The sequence below is a fragment of the Mytilus californianus genome, unplaced genomic scaffold (assembly GCF_021869535.1).
Source record: "Mytilus californianus isolate M0D057914Y unplaced genomic scaffold, xbMytCali1.0.p SCAF_2, whole genome shotgun sequence".
Lineage (NCBI taxonomy): Eukaryota > Metazoa > Mollusca > Bivalvia > Mytilida > Mytilidae > Mytilus > Mytilus californianus.
Window position 1 is genome coordinate 125,340,311 of NW_026262668.1, and position 26,923 is coordinate 125,367,233.

The 26,923-nt window shown below is 38.5% G+C and overlaps 1 protein-coding gene across 1 annotated transcript in view; it reads left to right on the forward strand.

The window, feature by feature from the left end:
- Positions 1 to 26,923, forward strand: part of LOC127730909 (mucin-17-like) — a 92,865-nt gene that overhangs the window by 23,046 nt on the left and 42,896 nt on the right. Inside the window, exons 29-48 of the mRNA XM_052239523.1 lie at positions 375 to 857; positions 1,086 to 1,427; positions 1,686 to 2,255; positions 2,370 to 2,768; positions 3,141 to 4,151; positions 4,320 to 4,583; positions 6,187 to 6,837; positions 7,438 to 7,635; positions 10,152 to 10,459; positions 10,945 to 11,080; positions 13,642 to 13,734; positions 15,385 to 15,411; positions 16,223 to 16,468; positions 18,005 to 18,115; positions 19,316 to 19,717; positions 20,102 to 21,715; positions 22,294 to 22,326; positions 23,148 to 23,428; positions 26,199 to 26,352; positions 26,870 to 26,896. Coding sequence (XP_052095483.1) covers positions 375 to 857; positions 1,086 to 1,427; positions 1,686 to 2,255; positions 2,370 to 2,768; positions 3,141 to 4,151; positions 4,320 to 4,583; positions 6,187 to 6,837; positions 7,438 to 7,635; positions 10,152 to 10,459; positions 10,945 to 11,080; positions 13,642 to 13,734; positions 15,385 to 15,411; positions 16,223 to 16,468; positions 18,005 to 18,115; positions 19,316 to 19,717; positions 20,102 to 21,715; positions 22,294 to 22,326; positions 23,148 to 23,428; positions 26,199 to 26,352; positions 26,870 to 26,896 — 7,350 coding nt within the window. The remainder of the gene's footprint in view (positions 1 to 374; positions 858 to 1,085; positions 1,428 to 1,685; positions 2,256 to 2,369; positions 2,769 to 3,140; positions 4,152 to 4,319; positions 4,584 to 6,186; positions 6,838 to 7,437; positions 7,636 to 10,151; positions 10,460 to 10,944; positions 11,081 to 13,641; positions 13,735 to 15,384; positions 15,412 to 16,222; positions 16,469 to 18,004; positions 18,116 to 19,315; positions 19,718 to 20,101; positions 21,716 to 22,293; positions 22,327 to 23,147; positions 23,429 to 26,198; positions 26,353 to 26,869; positions 26,897 to 26,923) is intronic.

The window sequence follows — 26,923 nt, forward strand, 5'->3', positions numbered from 1 at the left end:
AGGTACTACACAACAGCCTTCAACCACAGTCGGTACATTACAGCCAACACCTACTGAAGTAGCCACACAACAGCCAACAACTACTGCCGGTACATCACAACCAACACCTACTGAAGGTACCACACAACAGCCTCCAACAACTGTTGGTTCATCACAACCAACACCTTCTGAAAGTACCACAAAACAGTCAACAATCACTGTCGGTACATCACAACAAACAACTACTTCAGGTACTACACAACAACCTACAACCACTGTCGGTACGTCACAATCAACACCTACTGAAGGTACCACACAACAGACTACAACCACTGTCGGCATATCACAACCAACACCTACTGAAGTTACCACACAACAGCCAACAACTACTGCAGGTACATCACAACCAACACCTACTGAAGGTACCACACAACAGCCTCCAACCACTGTTGGTACATCACAGGCAACACCTACTCCAGGTACCACACAACAACCTACAACCACTGTCAGTACATCACAGGCAACACCTACTCCAGGTACTACACAACAGCGTACAACCACAGTCGGTACATCACAGCCAACACCTACTGAAGTTACCACACAACAGCCAACAACTACTGCCGGTACATCACAACCGACACCTACTGAAGGTACCACACAACAGCCTCCAACCACTGTTGGTACATCACAGGCAACACCTACTGAAGGTACTACACAGCAGCCAACAACCACTGTTGCCACATCAGAACCAACACCTACTCCAGGGACCACAAAACAGCCTACAACCACAGTCGGTACATCACAGCCAAAACCTACTGAAGTTACCACACAACAGCCAACAACTACTGCAGGTACATCACAACCAACACTTACTGAAGGTACCACACAACAGCCTCCAACCACTGTCGGCATATCACAACCAACACCTACTGAAGTTACCACACAACAGCCAACAACTACTGCAGGTACATCACAACCAACACCTACTGAAAGTACCACACAACAGCCTCCAACCACTGTTGGAACATCACAGGCAACACCTACTCCAGGTACCACACAACAACCTACAACCACTGTCAGTACATCACAGGCAACACCTACTCCAGGTACTACACAACAGCGTACAACCACAGTCGGTACATCACAGCCAACACCTACTGAAGTTACCACACAACAGCCAACAACTACTGCCGGTACATCACAACCGACACCTACTGAAGGTACCACACAACAGCCTCCAACCACTGTTGGTACATCACAGGCAACACCTACTGAAGGTACTACACAGCAGCCAACAACCACTGTTGCCACATCAGAACCAACACCTACTCCAGGGACCACAAAACAGCCTACAACCACAGTCGGTACATCACAGCCAACACCTACTGAAGTTACCACACAACAGCCAACAACTACTGCAGGTACATCACAACCAACACCTACTGAAGGTACCACACAACAGCCTCCAACCACTGTTGGTACATCACAGGCAACACCTACTGAAGGTACTACACAGCAGCCAACAACCACTGTTGCCACATCAGAATCAACACCTACTCCAGGGACCACAAAACAGCCTACAACCACAGTCGGTACATCACAGCCAACATCTACTGAAGTTACCACACAACAGCCAACAACTACTGCAGGTACATCACAATCAACACCTACTACAGGTACCACACAACAATCTACAACCACTTCAGGTACTACACAACAGCGTACAACCACTGTCGGTACATCACAACCAACACCTACTGAAGGTACAACACAACAGCCTACAACCACTGTCGGCATATCACAGCCAACAACTACTTCAGGTACCACACAACAGACTACAACCACTGTCGGCATATCACAGCCAACATCTACTGAAGTTACCACCCAACAGCCAACAACTACTGCCGGTACATCACAACCAACACCTACTGAAGGTACCACACAACAGCCTACAACCACTGTTGGTACATCACAGGCAACACCTACTGAAGGTACTACACAGCAGCCAACAACCACTGTTGGTACATCAGAACCAACACCTACTCCAGGGACCACAAAGCAGCCAACAACTACTGCCGGTACATCACAACAAACAACTACTCCAGGTACTACACAACAGCTTACAACCACGGTTGGTACATCACAACCAACACCTACTCCAGGTACCACACTACAGCCTTCAACCACTGTTGGTACATCACAACCAACAACTTTTGAAAGTACCACAAAACAATCATCAACCACTGTCGGTATATCACAACCAACAACTACTTCAGGTACCACACAACAGCCTACAACCACTGTCGGTACTTCACAACCAACACCTACTCCAGGTACTACACAACAGCCTACAACCACTGTCGGCATATCACAGCCAACAACAACTTCAGGTACCACACAACAGCCTACAACCACTGCCGGTACATCACAACCAACACCTACTGAAGGTACCACACAACAGCCAACAACCACTGTCGGCACATCACATCAAACATCTACTGAAGGTTCTACACAACAGAGTACAACCACTGTTGGTACATCACAGCCAACAACTACTCTAGGTACGACAAAGCAGCCTACAACCACTGTCGGAACATCTAAACCAACAACTACTGAAGGTACTACACAGCAGCAAACAACTATTGTCGGTACATCACAACCAACAACTACTCCAGGTACTACACAACAGCCTACAGCCACTGTTGGGACATCACAGCCAACACCTACATCAGGTACCACACAACAGCTTACAACCAGTGCCGGTACATCACAACCAACACCTACTGAAGGTACCACACAAGTGCTAACAACCACTGTCGGTACATCACAACAAACACCTACTGTGGGTACCACACAACTGCTAACAACCACTGTCGGTACATCACAACAAACACCTACTGAAGGTACCACACAACTGCTAACAACCACAGTCGGTACATCACAACCAACACCTACTGAAGGTACCACACAACTGCTAACAACCACCGTCGGTACATCACAACTAACTCCTACTGAAGGTACCACACAACAGCCTACAACCACCGTCGGTACATTACAACCAACACCTACGGAAGGCACCACACAACAACCAACACCTACTGAAGGTACCACACAACTGCTAACAACCACCGTCGGTACATCACAACTAACTCCTACTGAAGGTACCACACAACAGCCTTCAACCACTGTTGGTACATCACAACCAACACCTACTACAGGTACCACACAACAACCAACAACCACTGTCGGTACATCACAGCCAACACCTACTGAAGGTACTACACAACTGCCTACAACCACTGTTGGTACATCACAGCCAACAACCACTGTCGGTACAGCACAGCCAACACCTACTGAAGGTACCACACCATCTGCAGGTTCCACAAAACAGGCAACAACCACTGTCGGTATATCACAACCAACAACTTCTCCAGGTACTACTCAACAGCCTACAACCACTGTCGGTACATCACAACCATTACCTACTGAAAGTACCACAGAACAGCCTACAACCACTGTCGGTACATCACAACCAACAACTACTCCAGGTACTACACAACAGCCTACAACCACTGTCGGTACATCACAACCAACACCTACTCCAGGTACTACACAACAGCCTACAACCACTGTCGGTACATCACAACCAACACCTACTCCAGGTACTACTCAACAGCCTACAACCACTGTCGGTACATCACAACCAACACCTACTAAAGGTACCACAAAACAGCCAACAACCACTGTTGGTACAACACAACCAACAACTACTGAAGGTACTACACAACAGCCTACAACGACTGTTGGTACATCACTACCAACACCTACTCCCGGTACCACACAACAACCTACAACCTCTGTCGGAACATCACAACCAACACATACTGAAGGTACCACACAACAGCCAACATCCACTGTTAGTACCACACAACAGCCTACAACCACTGTCGGTACATCAAAAGCAACACCTACTGAAGGTACTACACTCCAGCCAACAACCAATGTCGGCACATCACAGCCAACACCTACGACAGGTACTACACAACAGCCTACAACCACTGTTGGAACATCACAGCCAACTCTTGGTCTAAGTACCACACAACAGCCTACCACAACAGCAGCATCACAGGCCACAACCACTGTCGGTACATCACAGCCAACACCTACGACAGGTACTACGAAACATCCTACAACCACTGTTGGTACATCACAACCAACACCTACTGGAGGTACCACACAACAGCCAACAACTCTCAGTACACCACAACCAACACCTACTGAAGGTACTACACAACAGCCTACAACTACTGTCGGTACAACACAACCAACGCCTACTCCAGGCACTACACAACAGCCTACAACCACTGTCGGTACAACACAGCCAACACCTGCTCCAGGTACCACACCACAGCCTACAACCTCTGCCGGAACATCAGAATCAACACCTACTCCGGTTACTACACCACAACCGATTACATCTCCAGCTACAACACAACCATTATCTACGCCTGTTGTAACAGAACAGTCTTCAAGTACAACATTAACAACTCCTCAAACAGGCCAGACAGAGACTGTAACAACAAGTGTTGGAACAAATCCAACAGGTATTTTTCTATAATTTTGTTTATATAACTGTTTGAACGTTAAAATCAAAATTAATTTATAGATGCAAAGAATTTAATCATAATAGAACGATTATAACAGGTATGAATATCAATATGAAACAGATCAATGAACAGTAAGCGAAGGTTAAATGTCTCATTCTTCATTGAATGCTTGAAAATATTTAGATATTTTTACCTTTTTATGTTTTACAATACAAATTCTTAATCTAGGTACAACAACATCGGGCGAACCCACTACACCGCCATTGCCACCAACAGGAAGTTCCACACAAAGGTCTACGACCATTTCAGTGACATCACAACCAACTACTACTCCAGGAACTACACAACAGTCTACAACAACTTCACTGACATCAACACCGACACCTACTACAGGAACAACACAACAGCCTCCAACAACTGTCGGAACCTCTAAAGTAACAACCACGTTAGGTACCACATCACAACCAACACCCACTCCAGGTACTACTCTACAGCCTACAACAACTGAAGGTACCACACAACAGCCAACAACAACTGTCGTTATTACACAGCAATCACCCACTCCAGTAACTACTCAAGAGCCTACAACCACTGTCGGTACATCACAAGTAACAACCACTCCAGGTACCACATCACAACCAACAACTACTCCAGGTACTACTCTGCAGCCTACAACCACTGTCGGTACATCACAACCAACACCTACTGAAGGTACCACACAACAGCCAACAACCACTGTCGTTATCATACAGTCAACACCCACTCCAGTTACTACTGAAGAGCCTACAACCACCGTCGGTACATTACAACCAACGCCTACTCCAGGTACTACACAACAACCTACAACCACTGTCGGTACATCACAGCCAACACCTACTCCAGGTACTACACAACAGTCTACAACCACTGTCGGCACATCACAGCAAACAACTACTACCGGTACTACACAACAACCTACAACAACTGCAGCATCACAGGCAACACCTACTCCAGGTACTACACAACAGCCTACAACCACTGTTGGTACATCACAGCAAACACCTACTCCAGGTACTACACAACAGCCTACAACCACTGTTGGTACATCACAGGCAACACCTACTCCAGGAACTACACAACAGACTACAACCACTGTTGGTACATCACAGCAAACATCTACTCCAGGTAACACACAACAGCCAACAACCACTGTCAGTACATCACAGGCAACACCTACTGCAGGTACTACACCACAACCTACAACATCTACCGCTACAACACAACCATCATCTACGCCTTTTGTAACAGAACAGCTTTCAACAACATTAACAACACCTCAAACAGGCCAGACAGAGACTGCTACAACAACTGTTGGAACAATTCCAACAGGTAATTTTTCTATCATTTTGTTCATATAACTGTTTGAACTTGAACCTATAAACTAATTTACAGATGCAAAGAAATTAATCATAATAGGACGAATATAACAGTTATTAATATGAATATGAAACAGATCATTGAACATTAAGTGAAGGTTAAATGTATCATTCTCCATTGAATCATTGAAAATGTTTAGATAGTTTTACCTTTTTATGTTTTACAATACAAATTCTGAATCTAGGTACAACAACATCGGGCGAACTCACTACACCGCCACTGCCACCAACAGTAAGTACCACACAAAGGTCTACGACCACTTCAGTGACATCACAACCAACAACTTCTGCAGGAACTACACAGCAGTCTACAACAACTTCACTGACATCAACACCGATACCTACTACAGGTACAACGCAACAGCCTACAACCACTGTCGGAACCTCACAAGTAACAACCACTCCAGGTACCACATCACAACCAACGACTTCTCTAGGTACTACTCAACAGCCTACAACCACTGTTGGTACAACAGAACCAACACCTACTGAAAGTACCACACAACAGCCTACAACCACTGTTGGTACAACACAGCCAACACCTACCCCAGGTACCACACAACAGCCTACAACCACTGTCGGTACTACGCAGCCAACACCAACTCCAGTAACTACTCAACAGCCTACAACCACTGTTGGTACAACAGAGTCAACACCTACTGAAAGTACCACACAACAGCCTACAACCACTGTTGGTAAAACACAGCCAACACCTACACCAGGTACCACACAACAGCCTACAACCACTGTCGGTACTACGCAGCCAACACCAACTCCAGTAACTACTCAAGAGCCTACAACCACTGTCGGTATATCACAACCAACACCTACTCCAGGTACTACACAACAGCCTACAACCACTGTCGGAAACTCCCAACTAACAACCACTCCAAGTACCACATCACAACCAACGACTTCTCTAGGAACTACTCAACAGCCTACAACCACTGTTGGTACAACAGAACCAACACCTACTGAAAGTACCACACAACAGCCTACAACCACTGTCGGTACAACACAGCCAACACCTACCCAAGGTACCACACAACAGCCTACAACCACTGTCGGTACATCACAGCCAACACCTTCTCCAGGTACCACACAACAGCCCTCAACCACTGTTGGTACATCACAGCTAACAACTACTCTAGGTACCACACTTCAGGCAACAACGACTGTCGGTACTACGCAGCCAACACCAACTCCAGTTACTACTCAAGAGCTTACAACCACTGTCGGTACATCACAGTCAACACTTACTGAAGGTACTACACAACAGCCTACAACCACTGTCGGTATATCACAGCCAACACCTACTACAGGTACTACACTGCCGTTTACAACCACTACAGTGACATCACAACCGACACCTACAACAGGTACTACATTACAACCTACAACCACTGTCGGCACATCACACCCAACACCAACTCCAGGTACTACTCAACAACCTACAACCACTGTTGGTACATCTCAACCAACACCAACTCCAGGTATCACATCACAACCAACAACCACTGCAGGTACAACTCAACACCATACAACCACAGTCGGTACATCACAGCCAACACATACTAAAAGTACTACACAAAAGTCATCAACAACTGCAGCATCACTACCTACATCTACTCCAGGTACTACACAACAGCCAACAACATCCACAGTATCACACATTACATCTTTGACAGGTACCTCACTGCAACTCCTCAAACCAAGACTTAATACAGGGAAAAATTGGCAAACAAGTACCTACCCAGTAAACAACTACGTATAATAACTTATTCAGTAACATCACAAATAACATGTTTATTTTTCACCGTTTTCCCTTATATTAACTGTAGGAACATATAAGAGTTCTGTTAAAAGTTCATATTTGTTTCGTCGACTAAAAAGATGGTCAAAGGGGGAGGGAGGAGGTTGTGTTATTTAGAATAATTGCTTCTGGCAATTAAAAATAATACGTCAATAACTGCCACTATCAAAGTTGTGTATGCTTCCGAAAAAAAATAATGATTATACTTTACAAGTAAGCTAAGTAAAATGTAAAACAGCATACAGCTCTATGATGATTATTTGTACTAAAAACTGTTTTTCTATACTTCTTGAGAGTATAAGCTAAAGTGGTGAAAGCAAGTGTTGCTCAGTCAAATTTTTCTCGCTGTATGAAGATTAAAAAATTAATATGCCGACTTATGAAACATCTGCAATAATTGTTAGTTTGATGTTAAAATATTTCTATTTGGTCTCATTAGCTTATACTAACAATGTCCACTGTAGCTAATACTAACAATGACCACTGTCCTTTCCTCGATCTTGATATCTATATCATTAACGGGAAGCTTAATACAAAAATTTATGATAAAAGAGATGATTTTTCATTTCCTATCGTTAATTATTCATTTTTAGATGGTGATGTTCCCTTGTCACCATCTTATGGTGTTTATATATCTCAACTTGTACGATTCGCTCGTGTATGTTACAACGTTTTAGATTTTAGCGAGAAAAATTTTTTTTGTAAATAATTGTTTGTTTTGATATTGTAACACAGTGATGACTGCTGTACCCATATTTTGACTATTTTATTTATAATGTCTGTTTTGTTCACGCATCGTTGTAAATATAACGGAATTTGATAAGACTGTCGTACAAGTGAGAGGTTTAGCGCTATAAAACCAGGTTCAATCCACCATTTTCTACATTTGAAAATGCCTGTACCAAGTCAGGAATATGACAGTTGTTGTCCATTCGTTTGATGTGTTTTGTCATTTGATTTTGCCATGTGATTAGGGACTTTCCGATTGAATTTTCCTCGGAGTTCAGTATTTTTGTGATTTTACTTTTTATATATTATTGAAAAATTATTACACCAGGGTTTTCGATATCATAAACTAGTCAAAACATTTACTAAATTTTATCATCGGTATAAGGACATCATTCGTAAATATAACTCAACATGCAGACATCTTATACGTTCGGGTATTTCACATCCAATCTTTTATGGTAATATTCTTTACAAAGCACAAAAATGTCAGTATTCACCTCAAAAGCTAACAAAACCTTTAAACAGACTTATTAAGAAGGGATATAGTTACGATACTGTTGTCAGGTCATTAAAAATTGCATATTGTGGCTTTAATATTGATTCACTTATAGGGTCTTTGCATCGGAATTAAACATATTTATTCTAAAACCAGTTGTTGGCATGACACGGGTTATGTTCTTCTCATATATTTTATGACGTTATATTACTAAACCCCTAACAGGAGGGATTGTGCCTGATATTCATATGATGAAGACATAATCTTTCAATCAGTTTAATTGGGGTCTGGAGCTGGCATGTCAGTAACTGCTAGTAGTCTGTTGTTATTTATGTATTATTGTCATTTTGTTTATTTTCTTTTGTTTCCTATTCTGACATCGGACTCGGACTTCTCTTTAACTCAGTTTTACTGTGCGTACTGTTGTACGTTTGTTTTTTCTACATTGGCTAGAGGTATAGGGGGAGGGTTGAGATCTCAAAAAACATGTTTAACCCCGCCGCATTTTTGCGCCTGTCCCAAGTCAGGAGCCTCTGGCCTTTGCTATTCTTCTATCATTTTTAATTTTAGTTTCTTGTGTTTAATTTGGAGTTAAGTATGACGTCCATTATCACTGAACTAGTATACATATTTGTTTAGGGGACAGCTGAAGGACGCCTCCGGGTGCGGGAGTTTCTCGCTGCATTGAAGACCCATTGGTGGCCTTCGGCTGTTGTCTGCTCTATGGTCGGGTTGTTGTCTCTTTGACACATTCCCCATTTCCATTCTCAATTTTATCATTTATGCAAATTTGATTGTCATCAATATTGATACAAAAGTTTGGACTAGAAAGTGCCATGTATTCTATAAAACACGTGCTCAACAAAATTGGTGTCATATATATATATATATATATATTACAATTACTTCGAAGCTGATACAACTACAGATTGATGCGATCTATATTAGTATAGTATTTTGTTATACTTGATTTATATCAAATATTTTAGTCATTATAAATTATTTAAAAAAAACTTGTTTAAAACTACTTCAACAATAATTTCAATTGTTTGCATAACTTATCCTAGATGTTCAGAGTTTCAGATGAATAAACAAATAACATTTTATTTAAGCACATACTACAGCGTCAGCTCCTACCACAGAAAAACCAAATATATGCACAGATGTTGAAGGTATGGCAAATCCATCTCTCACACCAGACATTAAGGTAAACGAACAACCAGATGTTGAAGATATCCGTCCTGGAGGGAAGATGTTATTAATAAACGAAAGCCAAGCAAATATCGAAATAAATCTTGGAAAATCAACTCAGCTTGGATCTGTCAAATTTGTAAAAGCTGACGAAAGTAATATTAAAACATTCACTGTTCTACTGGTAAAGAATGATGGTGAAACTCCAGAGCCTTATTTAGGTGGGAAGGTAAAATGTTCTTATTCAATGTCATTAATGTGTAAATATTGTTCTCTCATATAATTCTTCTCGATATTTTGCTATTTTTTTTTCTGCCCTAAAAACAATATTGTAAGCAAACTTGAAGTTTTTCATCAATATTCACTTTTTTGGTTAAGAAAAAAAAAATTATTATCAAAGTTTGGATATGTTGAATGATTCCAAACTCATTTATAAAGCGTGGAGGGACATTTTGCTACAGCGTAGCAATCTCGTTAGAACCGAGATTTACAAAACATTACAGGAAATGTTTCCCTTTCAGAAACTTATAATATCAAACCTATTTTAATACTCAATTGTATAATAGAATATATTAACATTAACATAAATACACAGACAAAACATTTGTAGTTCCATGATAGCAATCAGTATCAAACGGTTTTTATGTGTAGTTATCCCTCATGTCACTATCGAGGTTCATTATATAATTTATATATTATTGTTTGATTTTTAAGGTATATCAGGGAGATGAACTAGTAACATTTGAAATGGATACGTTTGCAGTCAAAGTTATTGTTAGTGTTACGGATAAAGTAGATAGTAATCTGGACTACTCATTGGAAGTGGAATTGCGGGCTTGTTTCATGACAGGTAAAACTTTAATTTAAAACTCATCAAAGATGCCAGGCATATAATTATGTACGCTAGACACCCGTTTCGTCTACACAAGATTCATCCGAAACATTTGAAAAAGACAATTGATCTACTCTACTTCACATAGTTGATAATTTAGCTCCTAGCGGACACAATATTTTAATGATAAACCATAAAGTATTGTTTTGATTTTTATCTTATTTTGACATCGCTTTTATTAATTTCTAAAAGAATTATAAATCTATACCAAGACCTAGTTGATAAATATTCCGTAGCAACTTCACAAATAATACATGATGGTCTTGAAGTATAGATTCTAGGTGCTGGGGTGTTTGTCATCTTTATTACGTGTTATAGTGTTCTTTTATTTGTCTTTGTAAATTATTAACCTTTACTGTTTGGTCCATTTTTGGTAATATCCTTTTGGCGTGGCTCGGTACTTATGCATCCCGTCATTGTGTTATTGTGCTATGACCATTTTTTGTATTCCTGCCTTTCATTTTTGCTTATGTGTTTTGTCTATACGCCATTTTGGTTTTCTTTGTTAAAGTATTTGTTTGTTTTTTTATAGTGATTAAGATTATAACACAATATTGACTGCTGTACCCCTATTTTTGACAGGTTTACCTTTTATGTCTGTTTGTTTTGTTCACACATTGTTGTCAGTATAATGGAATTTTATGCGACTATCATACAAGTGAGAGGTTTAGCTAGCTATGCAACCAGGTTTAATCAACCATTTTCTACATAAGGAAATGCCTGTACCAAGTCAGGAATATGACAGTGGTTTTCCATTCGTTTGAGCTTTTGATTTTGCCATTTGATAAGGGACTTTCCGTATTGAATTTTCCTTGGAGTTCGGTATTTTTGTTATTTTACTTATTTTCACGGTCAGTGTTTGTTACTTGAATGTCTTCATTTGTTCAAGAAACAGATTTGATATGGTGTCAGTGATATTAATTAACATAATTGGCTGAAACACAAAACTATTTTGAAAAGTAATAATAATGTGTGCCTGATTTTCGGTGTCTTATTATTCATATAATGCAACCATGTTTCTCTTCACCATTTTCATTTTCCCTTCTTAGGTCTGGAATCTTACTTTTAATTTGCTGTCCAATTATTGATATCAATTTACGACTTTGTATTAGGGTCAGATCCTCATGGCGTGTTATAGCATGTCACATGTAATTGTGATGATTGTCCGCCGTTAAAAGAAGTGTTGCTCCCTTTTTATACGCCCGTTTACGGGACGTATTATTGTATACCGTTGACCGTCCGTTCGTCCCTCTGTCCGTCCGTAGTCAACATGTCGGACAATATCTCAAAAACGCTTTTACTAATTTGCATGAAACTTTGGTGAATTGTTTATATCTATTGACGTTAGCTCCCTTTTAGTTTTTTGTAAATTTTAGATTTTAAGTTTCCGAGTTATAGGGTTTTATTCATTAAAAAAGAAGGATTTTCCAGTTTTCGGACAAAAACTCAAAAACAATTTCACAAATTTGCAAGCAACTTTGTTGAATTGTTTATATCTATTGACATTAGTTCCCTTTCGATTTTTATAAATTTATTTTAGATTATACATTTCCGAGGTTATGGGGTTTTATTTATTAAAAAAGGGTTGATTTTCCAGTTTTCGGACAATAACTCAAAAATGCTTTCAGCAGTTTTCATGAAATTTTGGTGAATTGTTTATATCTATTGACGTAAGCTCCCTTTCGATTATTATAAATTTAAAGTCTTACGTTTCCAAGTTATGGGATTTTATTTATAAAAAAGGGGAGTGCTTTGAGGAGTTCTCATGAAACTTTGGTGACTGGTTTATATCTATTTAGATAACCTCCCTTTAGTTTTTCATAAATTTCGGATATGACATTGAGAAGTTATTGAACTTTATTCTTTAAAAAAAGCCACGGGCGTATCATGCGCTCATGGCGTAGCTGTTTATTTCTTTATTGCATATATGAATATACATATAACACAAGTTTCAATACGTTTCGGCCATTACGGCCTTCTTCATTGGAATTGCAACGAAGTAGGCCGTAATGGCCGACACGTATGGAAACTTGTGTTATAGTTTTTATTATACAATCAATCAGAGCTTTTATATATATATAAATATATATTCATATATAAAATGACCGAATAATAGCCAACGATAAATCTTACGGGGCGATGGATCATAAAATTATGATACAGTACACTACAAAATATAACATATAACAAGTCTAAAAGGATACAACATCACCAAAAATAATTAAATCATGAACAAATTTTAGATATTTCGGATAACTAATATCCTTTATCAGTAAGATGTAAAATGAATCTTATCTTGACATGTGGTAGTCAATCTGAATTAAAAATCTTGAATGCTATACAAATTATCAATATATATATATTGTTGGGTAATGGTACACCCATTAGCAACGCTAGTTCCTACAGGTGGAAAATTTTTCTCCCTCATAAAAATACTAACAGGACCTTGTTTGTGAGCAATTACAAATCAACTTTTTTTTCATTTGATATAAAACAAAAAGTATATATATTTACATCAGGTACAACACTACATTCCACGACCGGATCACAGACGACACCATCTACGACCGAAACTACACCAGTTATGACTACTAGTGGTGTCACAAAAACAGGTAAGACTTCTATCGGAAGATGAATGGAAAATATAAATAGATGACACTAGACTGGTTATATCCTTTATTTGTACTTTACTTAATGCAATGCTTAAACTTGTTCTGTCACTGATGAAAATAATAACAAAGATCCCAGGCATATAATTATGTACGCTGGACACCCGTTTCGTCTACACAAGATTCATGCGAAATATTTGAAAATTACAATTGATCTACTCTACTTCACATAGTTGATAATTTAGCTCCTACTCCTAGCGGACACACTATTTTAAATAAACCATAAAGTCTTGTTTTGGTTTTTATGTAATTTTGAGATCGCTTTTATTAGGTTCTAAAATAATTATTTCCATCTATACCAATACCTAGTTGATAAATATTCCGTAGTAACTTCACAAATAATACATGATGGTCTTGAAGTATAGATCATAGGTACTGACGTTGTTTATAATCTTTATTACGTGATATTGTGTTCTTTTATTTGTCTTTGTAAATTATTAACCTTTACTGTTAAGTCCGTTTTTGGTAATATCCTTTTGGCGTGGCTCGGTACTTATACATCCCGCCATTGTGTTATTTTGCTATGGTCATTTTTTGTATTCCTGTCTTTCATTTTTGCTTATGTGTTGTCTATATGCCATTTTGGTTTTCTTTGTTAAAGTATTTGTTTGTTTTTATAGTGATTAAGATTATAACACAATGTTGACTGCTGTACCCCTATTTTTGACATTTTTACATTTAATGTCTGTTTGTTTTGTTCACAATTTGTTGTCAGTATAATGGAATTTTATGTGACTGTCATACAAGTGAGAGGTTTAGCTAGCTATGCAACCAGGTTTAATCAACCATTTTCTACATAAGGAATTGCCTGTACCAAGTAAGGAATATGACAGTGGTTTTCCATTCGTTTGATGTGTTTGAGCTTTTGATTTTGCCATTTGATAAGGACTTTCCGTATTGAATTATCCTTGGAGTTCGGTATGTTTGTTTTTTTACTTTTTTTTCACCGTCAGGGTTTGTTACTTAAATGTCTTCATTTGTTCAAGAAACAGATTTGATATGGTGTCACTTGTCATCTTTCAGTGATATTAATTAACATAATTGGCTGAAACACAAAACTATTTTGATTAATATTAATTGGTGCCTGATTTTCGGCGTCTTATTATTCATATAATGCAACCATGTTTCTTTTCAACATTTTCATTTTCCCTTCTCAGGTCTGGAATCTTACTTTTAATTTGCTGTCCAATTATTGATGTCAATTTACGACTTTGTATTAGGGTCAGAGCCTCATGGCGTGTTACAGCATGTCACATGTATCTGTGATGATTATCCGCCGTTAAAAGAAGTGTTGCTCCCTTATTTCTTTATATGCATACATCAATATATATACATTAATGCAGTTCACTTAATTCTTTAACGAATATTTGATAGTTTAAGTTTTTAATTCCACAAAAATTCTACTCATTTAAGGAAAAGACATTGTACTCTGGTAATCAACGTCACTAACGAATATGTACACCGTAAAACTGTTTTTTACAATTACTGTACACAAATGAACATGTTGGAATCAAATTCCAAGTCTAAATGGTTTAAAATAAGTGAACTGTTTTGACAATGTTAATGTTAATTAATAATTTCTTATAATTTCAGTTACCAGTACACCATCAACAACTTCAGGTTAGTTTTGTTTTTGCTAGTTTTAGTAGTTTAATATTTAGTATCTCATTGAAGAAATAAAAACCATATCTATGTGCTAGACAGAGTAGTAAGAATTAAAAATAAAAAATCATACTGGTAGAATAGTTACGACTTAAATAAAAAAAACAAGTACATTTATATATTTATAAGTGCCTATATATATGTATTATATATATAAATAAATAAATAAAATTCTTTATTTAACGAAGGTAACACATTTAACAATGACATGTTAATCTTCCATGAGGCCTTCAAAAACTATTAATACAAATAGAAAAGACAAAAATACAAATAAAATAAAATACATAATACAGTTATATATAGCAGCTCAAATATTGAATAAATACATATGCATTCAATAGAAGAAGAAAAAATACATTAGAATCGGGCATCTTCATTCTGTACAGTTGGAAAATATATACGTCTAAATATATGACAACTATGCGACAGACGTTCTCTTTCGGATAACCTGTGGTTATATAGGGCTACAACCATAACTTATGTATACTTCGTCTCAGCCCAACAAAGTTATATCTGCACATTTGTGTCCAAAACCCTAGACAACTCAGCAACTATGCTACAATGTATATAAATATACTGATTAATGGTTTCAAAGACGTTTGAGTTTTATGCTATTTCCTATGGTTATTTACAACTATAAGTATGATCTGAAAGGGGTGTTATGAAACAACTGTCAGTTTTCTTATACTATAATCACAATGTTGATGTTAGAAATAACCGCATCATAACTGAGTTGTCTTACAAGTATATGTATTTTTATGACAATTAGAAACCACCGCGGGAACTACTGCCACCACTTCTCCCACCACCTCTGTAACCACTCCACCTCCACCTGCTCCACCAGTCAGTACATCACCTATCCCAGTAACTACACACCCAGTTACTACAGGTACGTCTCAGTCAGGTACCACTCAACAGTACACAACAGCAACAGCATCACAGCCAACACCAACTACAGGTACTACACAACAGTCTACAACCACTGTCGGAACATCACAACAAACACCTACTCCAGGTACTACACAACAGTCTACAACCACTGTCGGAACATCACAACCAACACCTACTACAGGTACCACACAACAGCCTACTACCACTGTTGGTACATCACAGCAAACACCTACTCCAGGTACCACACAAAAGCCTACAACCACTGTCGGTACATCACAGCCAACACCTACGACAGGTACCACACAGCAGCCTACAACCACTGTCAGTATATCACAACCGACACCTACTTCTGGTACCACACAACAGACTACAACCACTGCAACATCACAGCAAACAACTTCTCCAGGCACAACACACCAGCCTACAACCACTGTTGGTACATCACAGGTAACACCTACTCCAGGTACCACACAACAGCCCACAAGTACTGCAGCATCACAGCAAACAACTACTCTAGGCTCCACACAACAGCCTACAACCACTGTCGGTACATCACAGCCAACTTCTACGACTGGTACCACACAACAGCCTACAACCACTGGAGCATCACAGCAAACCACGACTACTGGAACCACAACTTCAGGAACAGGTCAGACAAAAGTTCAGACTACAACCGTTGGCACAATGTCAACTGGTAATTATTCTAAACTTACCATTTTCATTTTAAATGTGTCATATAATTGTTTTGACAGAACAATCAATACTTATCAATACCGATCAATCAAATCAAAAGTATCATAATAAAACGTGTATGAAGATGTCAAATTAAAGCATTTCGTATTTCAGTTTTCTCAATGAACAACTTGAAATCTTACTTAAAAAGGTGTTATAAGTTGTCTTCATCGATATGATGAAATACATTTATAAAAATATCATTGAAAATTCACATATTAATATAAATATGAAACAGATAATTGAACAACAAGCAAAACATAAATGTCTCATAGTCTATTAAATGCTATGAGATATTTAGATATTGTTTTTATTATTATTAATTGCAATACAAATTCAAATCAAGGTGGAACAACATCGAGCGTACCCACAACACCGCAACTGCCACCAACACCAAGTGTCACTGAACAGTCTACGACCATTTCAGTGACATCACAACCAACTACTACTCCAGGTATTACACAGCAGTCTACAACAACAGCATCATCACAACCTACACCTACGACGGGTACTACACAACAGCTTACAACCACTGTCGGTACATCACAGGCAACACCTACTCCAGGTACTACACAACAGCCTTCAACCACTGTTGGTACATCACAGCAAACACCTACGACAGGTACCACACAGCAACCTACAACCACTGTCGGTACATCACAACCAACACCTACTACTGGTACCCCACAACAGTCTACAACCACTGCAACATCGCAACAAACAACTACTACAGGTACTACACAACAGTCCACAACCACTGTCGGTACATCACAGCAAACAACTACTACAGGTACTACACAGGTAACACCTACTCCAGGTACCACACAACAGCCTACAACTACTGCAGCATCACAGCAAACAACTACTCCAGGCACCACACAACAGCCTACAACCGCTATCGGTACATCACAGCCAACACCTACGACAGGTACTACACAACAGCCTACAACCACTGGAACATCACAGCAAACAACTACTCCAGGCACCACACAACAGCCTACAACCGCTGTCGGTACATCACAGCCAACACCTACTCCAGGTACTACACAACAGCCTACAACCACTGTCGGTACATCACAGCAAACACCTACGACAGGAACCACACAACAGCCTACAACCACTGTTGGTACATCACAGCAAACACCTACGACAGGTACCACACATCAGCCTACAACCACTATCGGTACATCACAGGCAACACCCACTACTGGTACCACACAACACTCTACAACCACTGGAACATCACAGCAAAGAACTACTACTGGGACCACAACTTCAGCAACAGGCCAGACAAATGTTCAGACAACAACCGTTGGCACAATTTCAACTGGTAATTATTCTAAACTTATCATTTTCCTTTTAAATGTGTCATATAATTGTTTTAACAGAACAATCAATACTTATCAATACCGATCAATCAAACCAAAAGTATCATAATAAAACATGTATGAAGATGTCAAATTAAAGCATTTCGTATTTCAGTTTTCTCAATGAACAACTTGAAATCTTACTTAAAAAGGTGTTGTAAGTTGTCGTCATCAATATGATGAAATACATTAATAAAAATATCATTGAAAATTAACATATTAATATTAATATGAAAGAGACAATTGAACAACAAGCAAAACTTAAATGTCTCATGGTCAATAAAATGCTATGAGATATTTAGATATTGTTTTTATTATTATTAATTGCAATAAAAATTCAAATCAAGGTGGAACAACATCGATCGTACCCACAACACCGCAACTGCCACCAACACCAAGTGTCACTGAACAGTCTACGACCATTTCAGTGACATCACAACCAACTACTACTCCAGGTATTACACAGCAGTCTACAACAACAGCATCATCACAACCTACACCTACGACGGGTACTACACAACAGCTTACAACCACTGTCGGTACATCACAGGCAACACCTACTCCAGGTACTACACAACAGCCTACAACCACTGTTGGTACATCACAGCAAACACCTACGACAGGTACCACACAGCAACCTACAACCACTGTCGGTACATCACAACCAACACCTACTACTGGTACTCCACAACAGTCTACATCCACTGCAACATCGCAACAAACAACTACTACAGGTACTACACAACAGTCCACAACCACTGTCGGTACATCACAGCAAACAACAACTACAGGTACTACACAGGTAACACCTACTCCAGGTACCACACAACAGCCTACAACTACTGAAGCATCACAGCAAACAACTACTCCAGGCACCACACAACAGCCTACAACCGCTATCGGTACATCACAGCAAACACCTACGACAGGTACTACACAACAGCCTACAACCACTGGAACATCACAGCAAACAACTACTCCAGGCACCACACAACAGCCTACAACCGCTGTCGGTACATCACAGCCAACACCTACGACAGGTACTACACAACAGCCTACAACCACTGTCGGTACATCGCAGCAAACACCTACGACAGGAACCACACAACAGCCTACAACCACTGTTGGTACATCACAGGCAACACCCACTCCTGGTACCACACAACAACCTTCAACCACTGGAACATCACAGCAAAGAACTACTACTGGAACCACAACTTCAGCAACAGGCCAGACAAAAGTTCAGACTACAACCGTTGGCACAATGTCAACTGGTAATTATTCTAAACTTACCATTTTCCTTTTAAATATGTCATATAATTGTTTTAACAAAACAATCAATACTTATCAATACCGATCAATCAAACCAAAAGTATCATAATAAAACATGTATGAAGATACCAAATTAAAGCATTTCGTATTTCAGTTTTCTCAATGAACAACTTGAAATCTTACATAAAAAGGTGTAATAAGTTGTCTTCATCGATAGTATGAAATACATTAATAAAAATATCATTGAAAATTAACATATTAATATAAATATGAAACAGATAATTGAACAACAAGCAAAACTTAAATGTCTCATAGTTAATTAAATGATATGAGATATTTAGATATTGTTTTTATTATTATTAATTGCAATACAAATTCAAATCAAGGTGGAACAACATCGAGCGTACCCACAACACCGCAACTGCCACCAACACCAAGTGTCACTGAACAGTCTACGACCATTTCAGTGACATCACAACCAACTACTACTCCAGGTACTACACAGCAGTCTACAACAACAGCATCATCACAACCAACACCTACGACGGGTACTACACAACAGCTTACAACCACTGTCAGTACATTACAGGCAACACCTACTCCAGGTACTACACAACAGCCTACAACCACTGTTGGTACATCACAGCAAACACCTACGACAGGTACCACACAACAACCTACAACCACTGTCGGTACATCACAACCAACACCTACTACTGGTACTCCACAACAGTCTACAACCACTGTTGGTACATCACAGCAAACACCTACGACAGGTTATACACAGCAACCTACAACCACTACCGGTACATCACAGGCAACACCTACCCCAGGTTCCACACAACAGCCTACAACCACTACAACAACTACTACAGGTACAACACAACAGTCTACAACCACTGTAGCATCACAGCAAACAACTACGACAGGTACCACACAACAGCATACGACCACCGTCGGTACATCGCAGCAAACAACTACTGCAGTTACTACACAGGAGCCTACAACCACAGTTGGTACATCACAGGCAACTCCTACTCCAGGTACTACACAACAGCCTACAACCAGTGTTGGTACATCACAGCAAACACCTACGACAGGTAACACACAGAAACCTACAACCACTGTCAGTACATCACAACCAACACCTACTACTGGTACCACACAACAGCCTTCAACCACTGTTGGTACATCACAGCAAACACCTACCACAGGTTCTACACAGCAGTCTACAACCACTATCGGTACATCACAGGCAACACCTACTCCAGGTTCCACAGAGAAGCCTACAACCACTGCAGCATCACAGCCAACACCTACTCCAGGTACTACACAACAGCCTACAACCACTGTCGGTACATCACAACCAACACCTACTCCAGGTACTACACAACAGCCTACAACCACTGTCGGTACATCACGACCAACACCTACTACGGGTACAACACAACAACCTACAACCACTGTCGGTACATCACAGCAAACACTTACGACAGGTACCACACAGCAACCAACAACCACTGTCGGTACATCAAAACCAACACCTACTACTGGTACCACACAACAGCCTACAACCACTGTTGGTACATCACAGTCAAAACCTACTCCAGGAACTACACAAAAGCCTACAACCACTGCAACACCACAGCAAACAACTACCGGTACTACACAACAGTCTACAACCACTGTCGGTACATCACAACCAACAACTACTGCGGGTTCAACACAGCAGCCTACAACCACTGTTGGTACATCACAACTGACAACTACTACAGGTACTACACCACAGCGTACAACCACTGTAGGTACATCACAGACAACAGCTACTCCAGGTACCACACAACAGCCTACAACCACTGCAGCATCACAGCCAACACCTACTCCAGGTACTACACCACAACCTACAACCACTGCAGGATCACAGCCAACACCTACTGCGGGTACAACACAACAGCCTTCAACAACTGTAATATCATCATCAACGCCAACATCTACTACAGGTAACAACACATTATTTGATATGAAGCCAAGTACCAAACGTGTTTGGTCTATTTTTTCAATCTTTTCTGATAATCATTTCAGATAAGCTGATAAAAATGAAAAACAGCAATTATTAAGTTTTATTCTAGCTTTTTTTTTATAAGAAATATATTTTCTTTTTGGGCCCCCGAAGGGTGGCTGGGAAATACAAATATGGTCACTACATGTCTTCTTCCGACCGGCAGTAAAACCCTTGCCAAAGTGGGGCGTCCGTTTGGCTGTGCGGGATGTACAAGAACGCAGCCACGACCGGTCAAAATGGTGACGTTAAATCCGAGGCCTTGTGTATAGAGTTTCGCCACGCTCTCTGTACGTTAAGAATCCTTGCAACAACTCTGAGGGGTCCGTAGGTAGCCTGTCCTAATCCAATGTACCCTTGTTTTTCAATGGCAGTCCAAATATCCCCGACCTTCATCCCCGATGGCCTCTATTACAGGACCTACCTATTGTATTTATTGTTGATTTGTTCTGGTCCTGAACATGCATTAAATATTTGCCTCTTGACGTTAAGCAATCAACAATCAATCTTCTTTTTCAGAAACAGTACAAAGTACTATCACAACACCCCAAGGTTAGTTATTTTCAGTAGTTTTATAAAATATATATTTGTAACGATTTTATAATTTTGATTGCTGATAAAAGACGAAACGTGGAAGCAGACAGTTTCAAATATTACAAATGTAATCCGGGTTTCAACATGTTTACAAACCAACCCTCGCCAAAAAAAACCTCTATAAATGAAAAGAAAAATTACCTAACTATTGCTATCAGTGTTTTAAGTGCTAGCAGAAAAAAAAATTATAACTTCATATCATTAAAAACTTGAGAAGACTTCGTAAGTTTACTTTATCAGTATGCAGTACCCTAAAGATCAATAAGTCACCAAAGAACTATTATCCTTACAATTATAACTAATAAATATTCATCACTTGTTTTTGTCTGCACCACGGTTACTTAACTTTTGTCTGATTGATAGTCTCTTAAATCAGATTATTTTTTTCTATATTCAGTCTAATGAGAGATGAACATATATTAAGATGCTTTAAGATTGTTGAAGACTGTATGTATTCTTTCGTGGTTTTGATGTTTATTGGTTGCTGTCTCATGTTGGTATATCACATATCCTCTCATATTTATGATTATAAGACCGAATTTGTTTGTTTGATTTCTAGTACTGAAAAAGCACGATTAAGCATATTTTTTTTTATTTGTTTGGCAATAATGTGGAAATATTCCTCATTTGGATATAAGAACTTTTCATTTTGATTTTTATGGGCTTATTTATTGTATCAAGGTGCTTTAATCAGTATAGTATTGTTTTTCTTGTTAAGATTAACAATGTGTCATTTGTGACATAGAAATTCGTTATAATTATTGTGTAACTATTTTAAGGAATATGTACGAATCCCAAAACTTTCAAGTTTGAAAATAGAAATGACAAAGATCTTGAAATAAAAACAACTAATGGCAAAGTTGGCCAAGATTCAGAAAATGCATTTGAAGGATCATCAGGTAGCTGGACTCCAATTACTGACGGTAGTAGCATAGAATATGTCATAAATGGTAAAAATAATCTCGCTACATTTGTTGATATTGTGGTGAAACTCCTAAATATTGAGAGGATTACAGTGGATTTACTTGACTCAGAAGGAAATGTTATCAGCACAAAAACTGTGAGTACAATATTGTTTCCTTTAATATGGACTTTCTTAAATAAAGTTGATATATAGCAAATCTGATAACACATCAATCAAATAACAATTACTAAATATCATCTGTTTCTTTATTCTTGATTAGCCTTTGGCTTCGTCTTATTTTCTTTACAAAAATAACATTTTAAGGAGATTGACTTTAACATTAATATAAAACCGAAGACCAAATTATATATTCATTGCTGTGATCAGTAGGACCTGCACATTTTTAAGCCATGCATAAATACAATATATAATGAGAAAATCTGTACCATCATTTATATAACCTATTCGGAAGCTCTGCTGGTGGAAGTTGGGGATTCTACCATCTCGGAAGCTCAACAGCATGCCAAAAAGTAGACAAAATACCAATATACTGAATGACCTGTCGCCTAGTATAACAAGGTTTCAAGCGGATTTTCTAAAGGACACAACAAATCAAAATAATATAGTTTCCCTATATAAACAAAAGGAGATGTGGTATGATTGCCAATGAGACAACTATCCACCATAGTTTAAATGAAGTGGATGAAAGCAATTAGTACCATTTTTAAACTCAATTCAGTATTTGTTGAGACTCAAAACACTTCCGTTATCGAAACAAATTCTGCTAAGTATAACCTGGTTGCAATAATTATGAATATTCATTTCAACAGGGTATACCAACCCATGACAACTACTTCCAAAGATGATGAAAAATATAGTTTAGTAATAAGGGTAACTTTTCCACTAAAAACCTTAAACAATATTGTTCTTAAATGCAAAAATCGTTATGGAATGTCTCACTAAAGAAATTGGAATACGTCGCAACCCTGGAATCCCACATATACCCCTACATCATTCCCGAAAATCACAAACCCTTCCTTTTCCTCTCTGGTGTTAAAAAATAAGAGATGATGGAAATTTCCCGTTTCTGTACTAGGTACCTAAACTTTACAAAAGTCCTTAGAAAAATCAAAAAAAATCGCACAAAACCTTCTGAAAGGCAGAAAGAAAATATATCTTGCAAAGTTCCTCCATTTAACCTTCAGATATATTGAAGTTGTCCTGTTGCTCAATAACCCACATTTCAGTGAATACTTGCATCTCATATATCTCAGTTAAGGACACTAACGAAACTAAAATTGAGAATGGAAATGGGAAATGTGTCAAAGAGACAACAACCCGACCAAAGAGCAGAAAACAGCCCAAGGCTACCAATGGGTGTTCAACACAGCGAGAAAATCCCGCTACTGGAGGCGGGGTTCAGCTGGCCCCTTTCACAAAAGTGTGTACTAGTTCAGTGAAAATTGACATCACACTAAACTCCGAGACATTTGAATGAACTATAATTAAAAATAAACATACAAGACTATCAAAGGCCAGAGGCTCCTGACTTGGGACAGGCGAAAAAATGCAGCGGAGTTAAACATGTTTTGTGAGATCTCAATCCTCCCCCTATACCTCTAGCCAATATAGAATAAACAAACACAAAGCAATACGCACAGTAAAACACAGTTAACAGGAGTCCGATGTCAGAATTGGTAACAGAAGAAACTAAGCAAAATGACAATGATACAAATATTAACAAAGGACTACTAGCAGTAACTGACATGCCACCTCCAGACCTCAATTAAACTGATGGAAAGATTATGTCTTCATTATACGAAAATCAAATACAATCTCTCCCGTTAGGGGTTAAGTATCATATCATCATAAAATATATGAATAGAACATAACCCGTATCATGCCAACAACTGTTATATGTGTTTGTTTCCGATGCAAAGACGCAATGATGAATGTCTGCTTCCTATCTTAATCTTTATCACGATATTGACACATATATAAGACTTCAAATTATAATCTATGACAAACATGATAATTTCAACTTTTAAACTGTCCATTCTCCATTCTTTACCAGTAAAATAGACTGCGTCATCGTATGGCGTCTACATATTTCAATTAATACGTTACTCTGTTCATGTTCACATTGTAAATAGATATAAGAAGATGTGGTATGAGTGCCAATGAGACAACTCTCCATCCGAGTCAAAATGTATAAAAGTAAACCATTACAGGTCAAAGTACGGTCTTCAACACGGAGCCTTTGCTCACACCGAACATCAAGCTATAAAGGGCCCCAAAAATTACTAGTGTAAAACCATTCAAACGGGAAAACCAAAGACTTCATTAACGGGATGCTCCTGGCACAATACATTGATTCAACAGAGTTATGAGGAAAAACGACTGTTTTCGACACTACATACATTTTGTGGCCATCATTAAGAATTGGTTGACTGTTACGATATATCTTTGTCTCAGCTCACAAGCGACATGTACTCGCATTCTTAGATCTTTTGATACCAGATAGTCGTCTGATCTGTAAATTTACTGATAGTGTCCTATTCCCGATAGTGACAATTTGACGAGTTTTTTTATTCGCATGGGAAATGATGCGTGCATAATAGGAGACACTTACCCTGTGGTACCCTGTGGTACCCTGTGGTCCCACCCGGTCTCGTTTCTTTTAGAGTTAATGCAGTTCCCTCAATTTGGGTTTTTACCTTGATTTATAATTTCTTAACAGATTATATCTCTTATGAGATTTGAGCATAGGCAACTTACTGTTGTCTCTAATTTACATTATAGCAATTTCGATAATGATGAAAGCTCTGTCTTTATAAAAAAAAACATAGTGAAAAGGAGGTCATATTTATTTACATGTTTGTAAGCAGTTATGTTTAGATTTTAAAAATATGATTTAAATTTGCAGCAAACATACCAAACGAAAGAAGTGAAAGAAACCTTCACATTGAATTTCAATATGACAGATGCAGACTCTATGCGCATCAATGTTAAACCAATGGACAATATTGAAGCTACACCAAGCATTTCAGATGTTAAATTTAGAGTCTGTTATGTACCAGGTAAATCTAGTTTAAAGGTCATTTTTAGAAAACTCAGAGCTTACAAAAAAACACTTTTACGTATCCTTACTCTATCAAAATATACCGGATTTTGTTTGCCTTTTATGCAATGATCCTGATGATAGACTTCACAGATATTTTATAAATTATCGTGAAATTAGGTTTAAAAGAAACGTTATCAGTATAATAGATTAAAGAAATGTATTAAGTTGTCATTTGACCTAAGAATATAGTACAGAACATTGCAGAGAAAGAGAAATTTTATACAGTTCACGTATTATGCTGTTGCAATCGCTAAAAAGATGATGATTAGAACAACAAAAAAGAAGGGGTATCATTCACAAAACACTGTACTCTGGTATCGGTATGATTTTCCTGATGATAAATTTACATAAAAAAACTTTTTTTACATTACTATACATAAATATAAATGTTGGAATACACATCTTTAATCTAGATAATTTAAAATTAGTGAACTGTTTTGACAACGTAAATAAATAATGTCTCCTCATTTCAGTTACCAGTGCAGCATCAACAACTACAGGTTAGTTTTTTATTGTATGTTTTATTT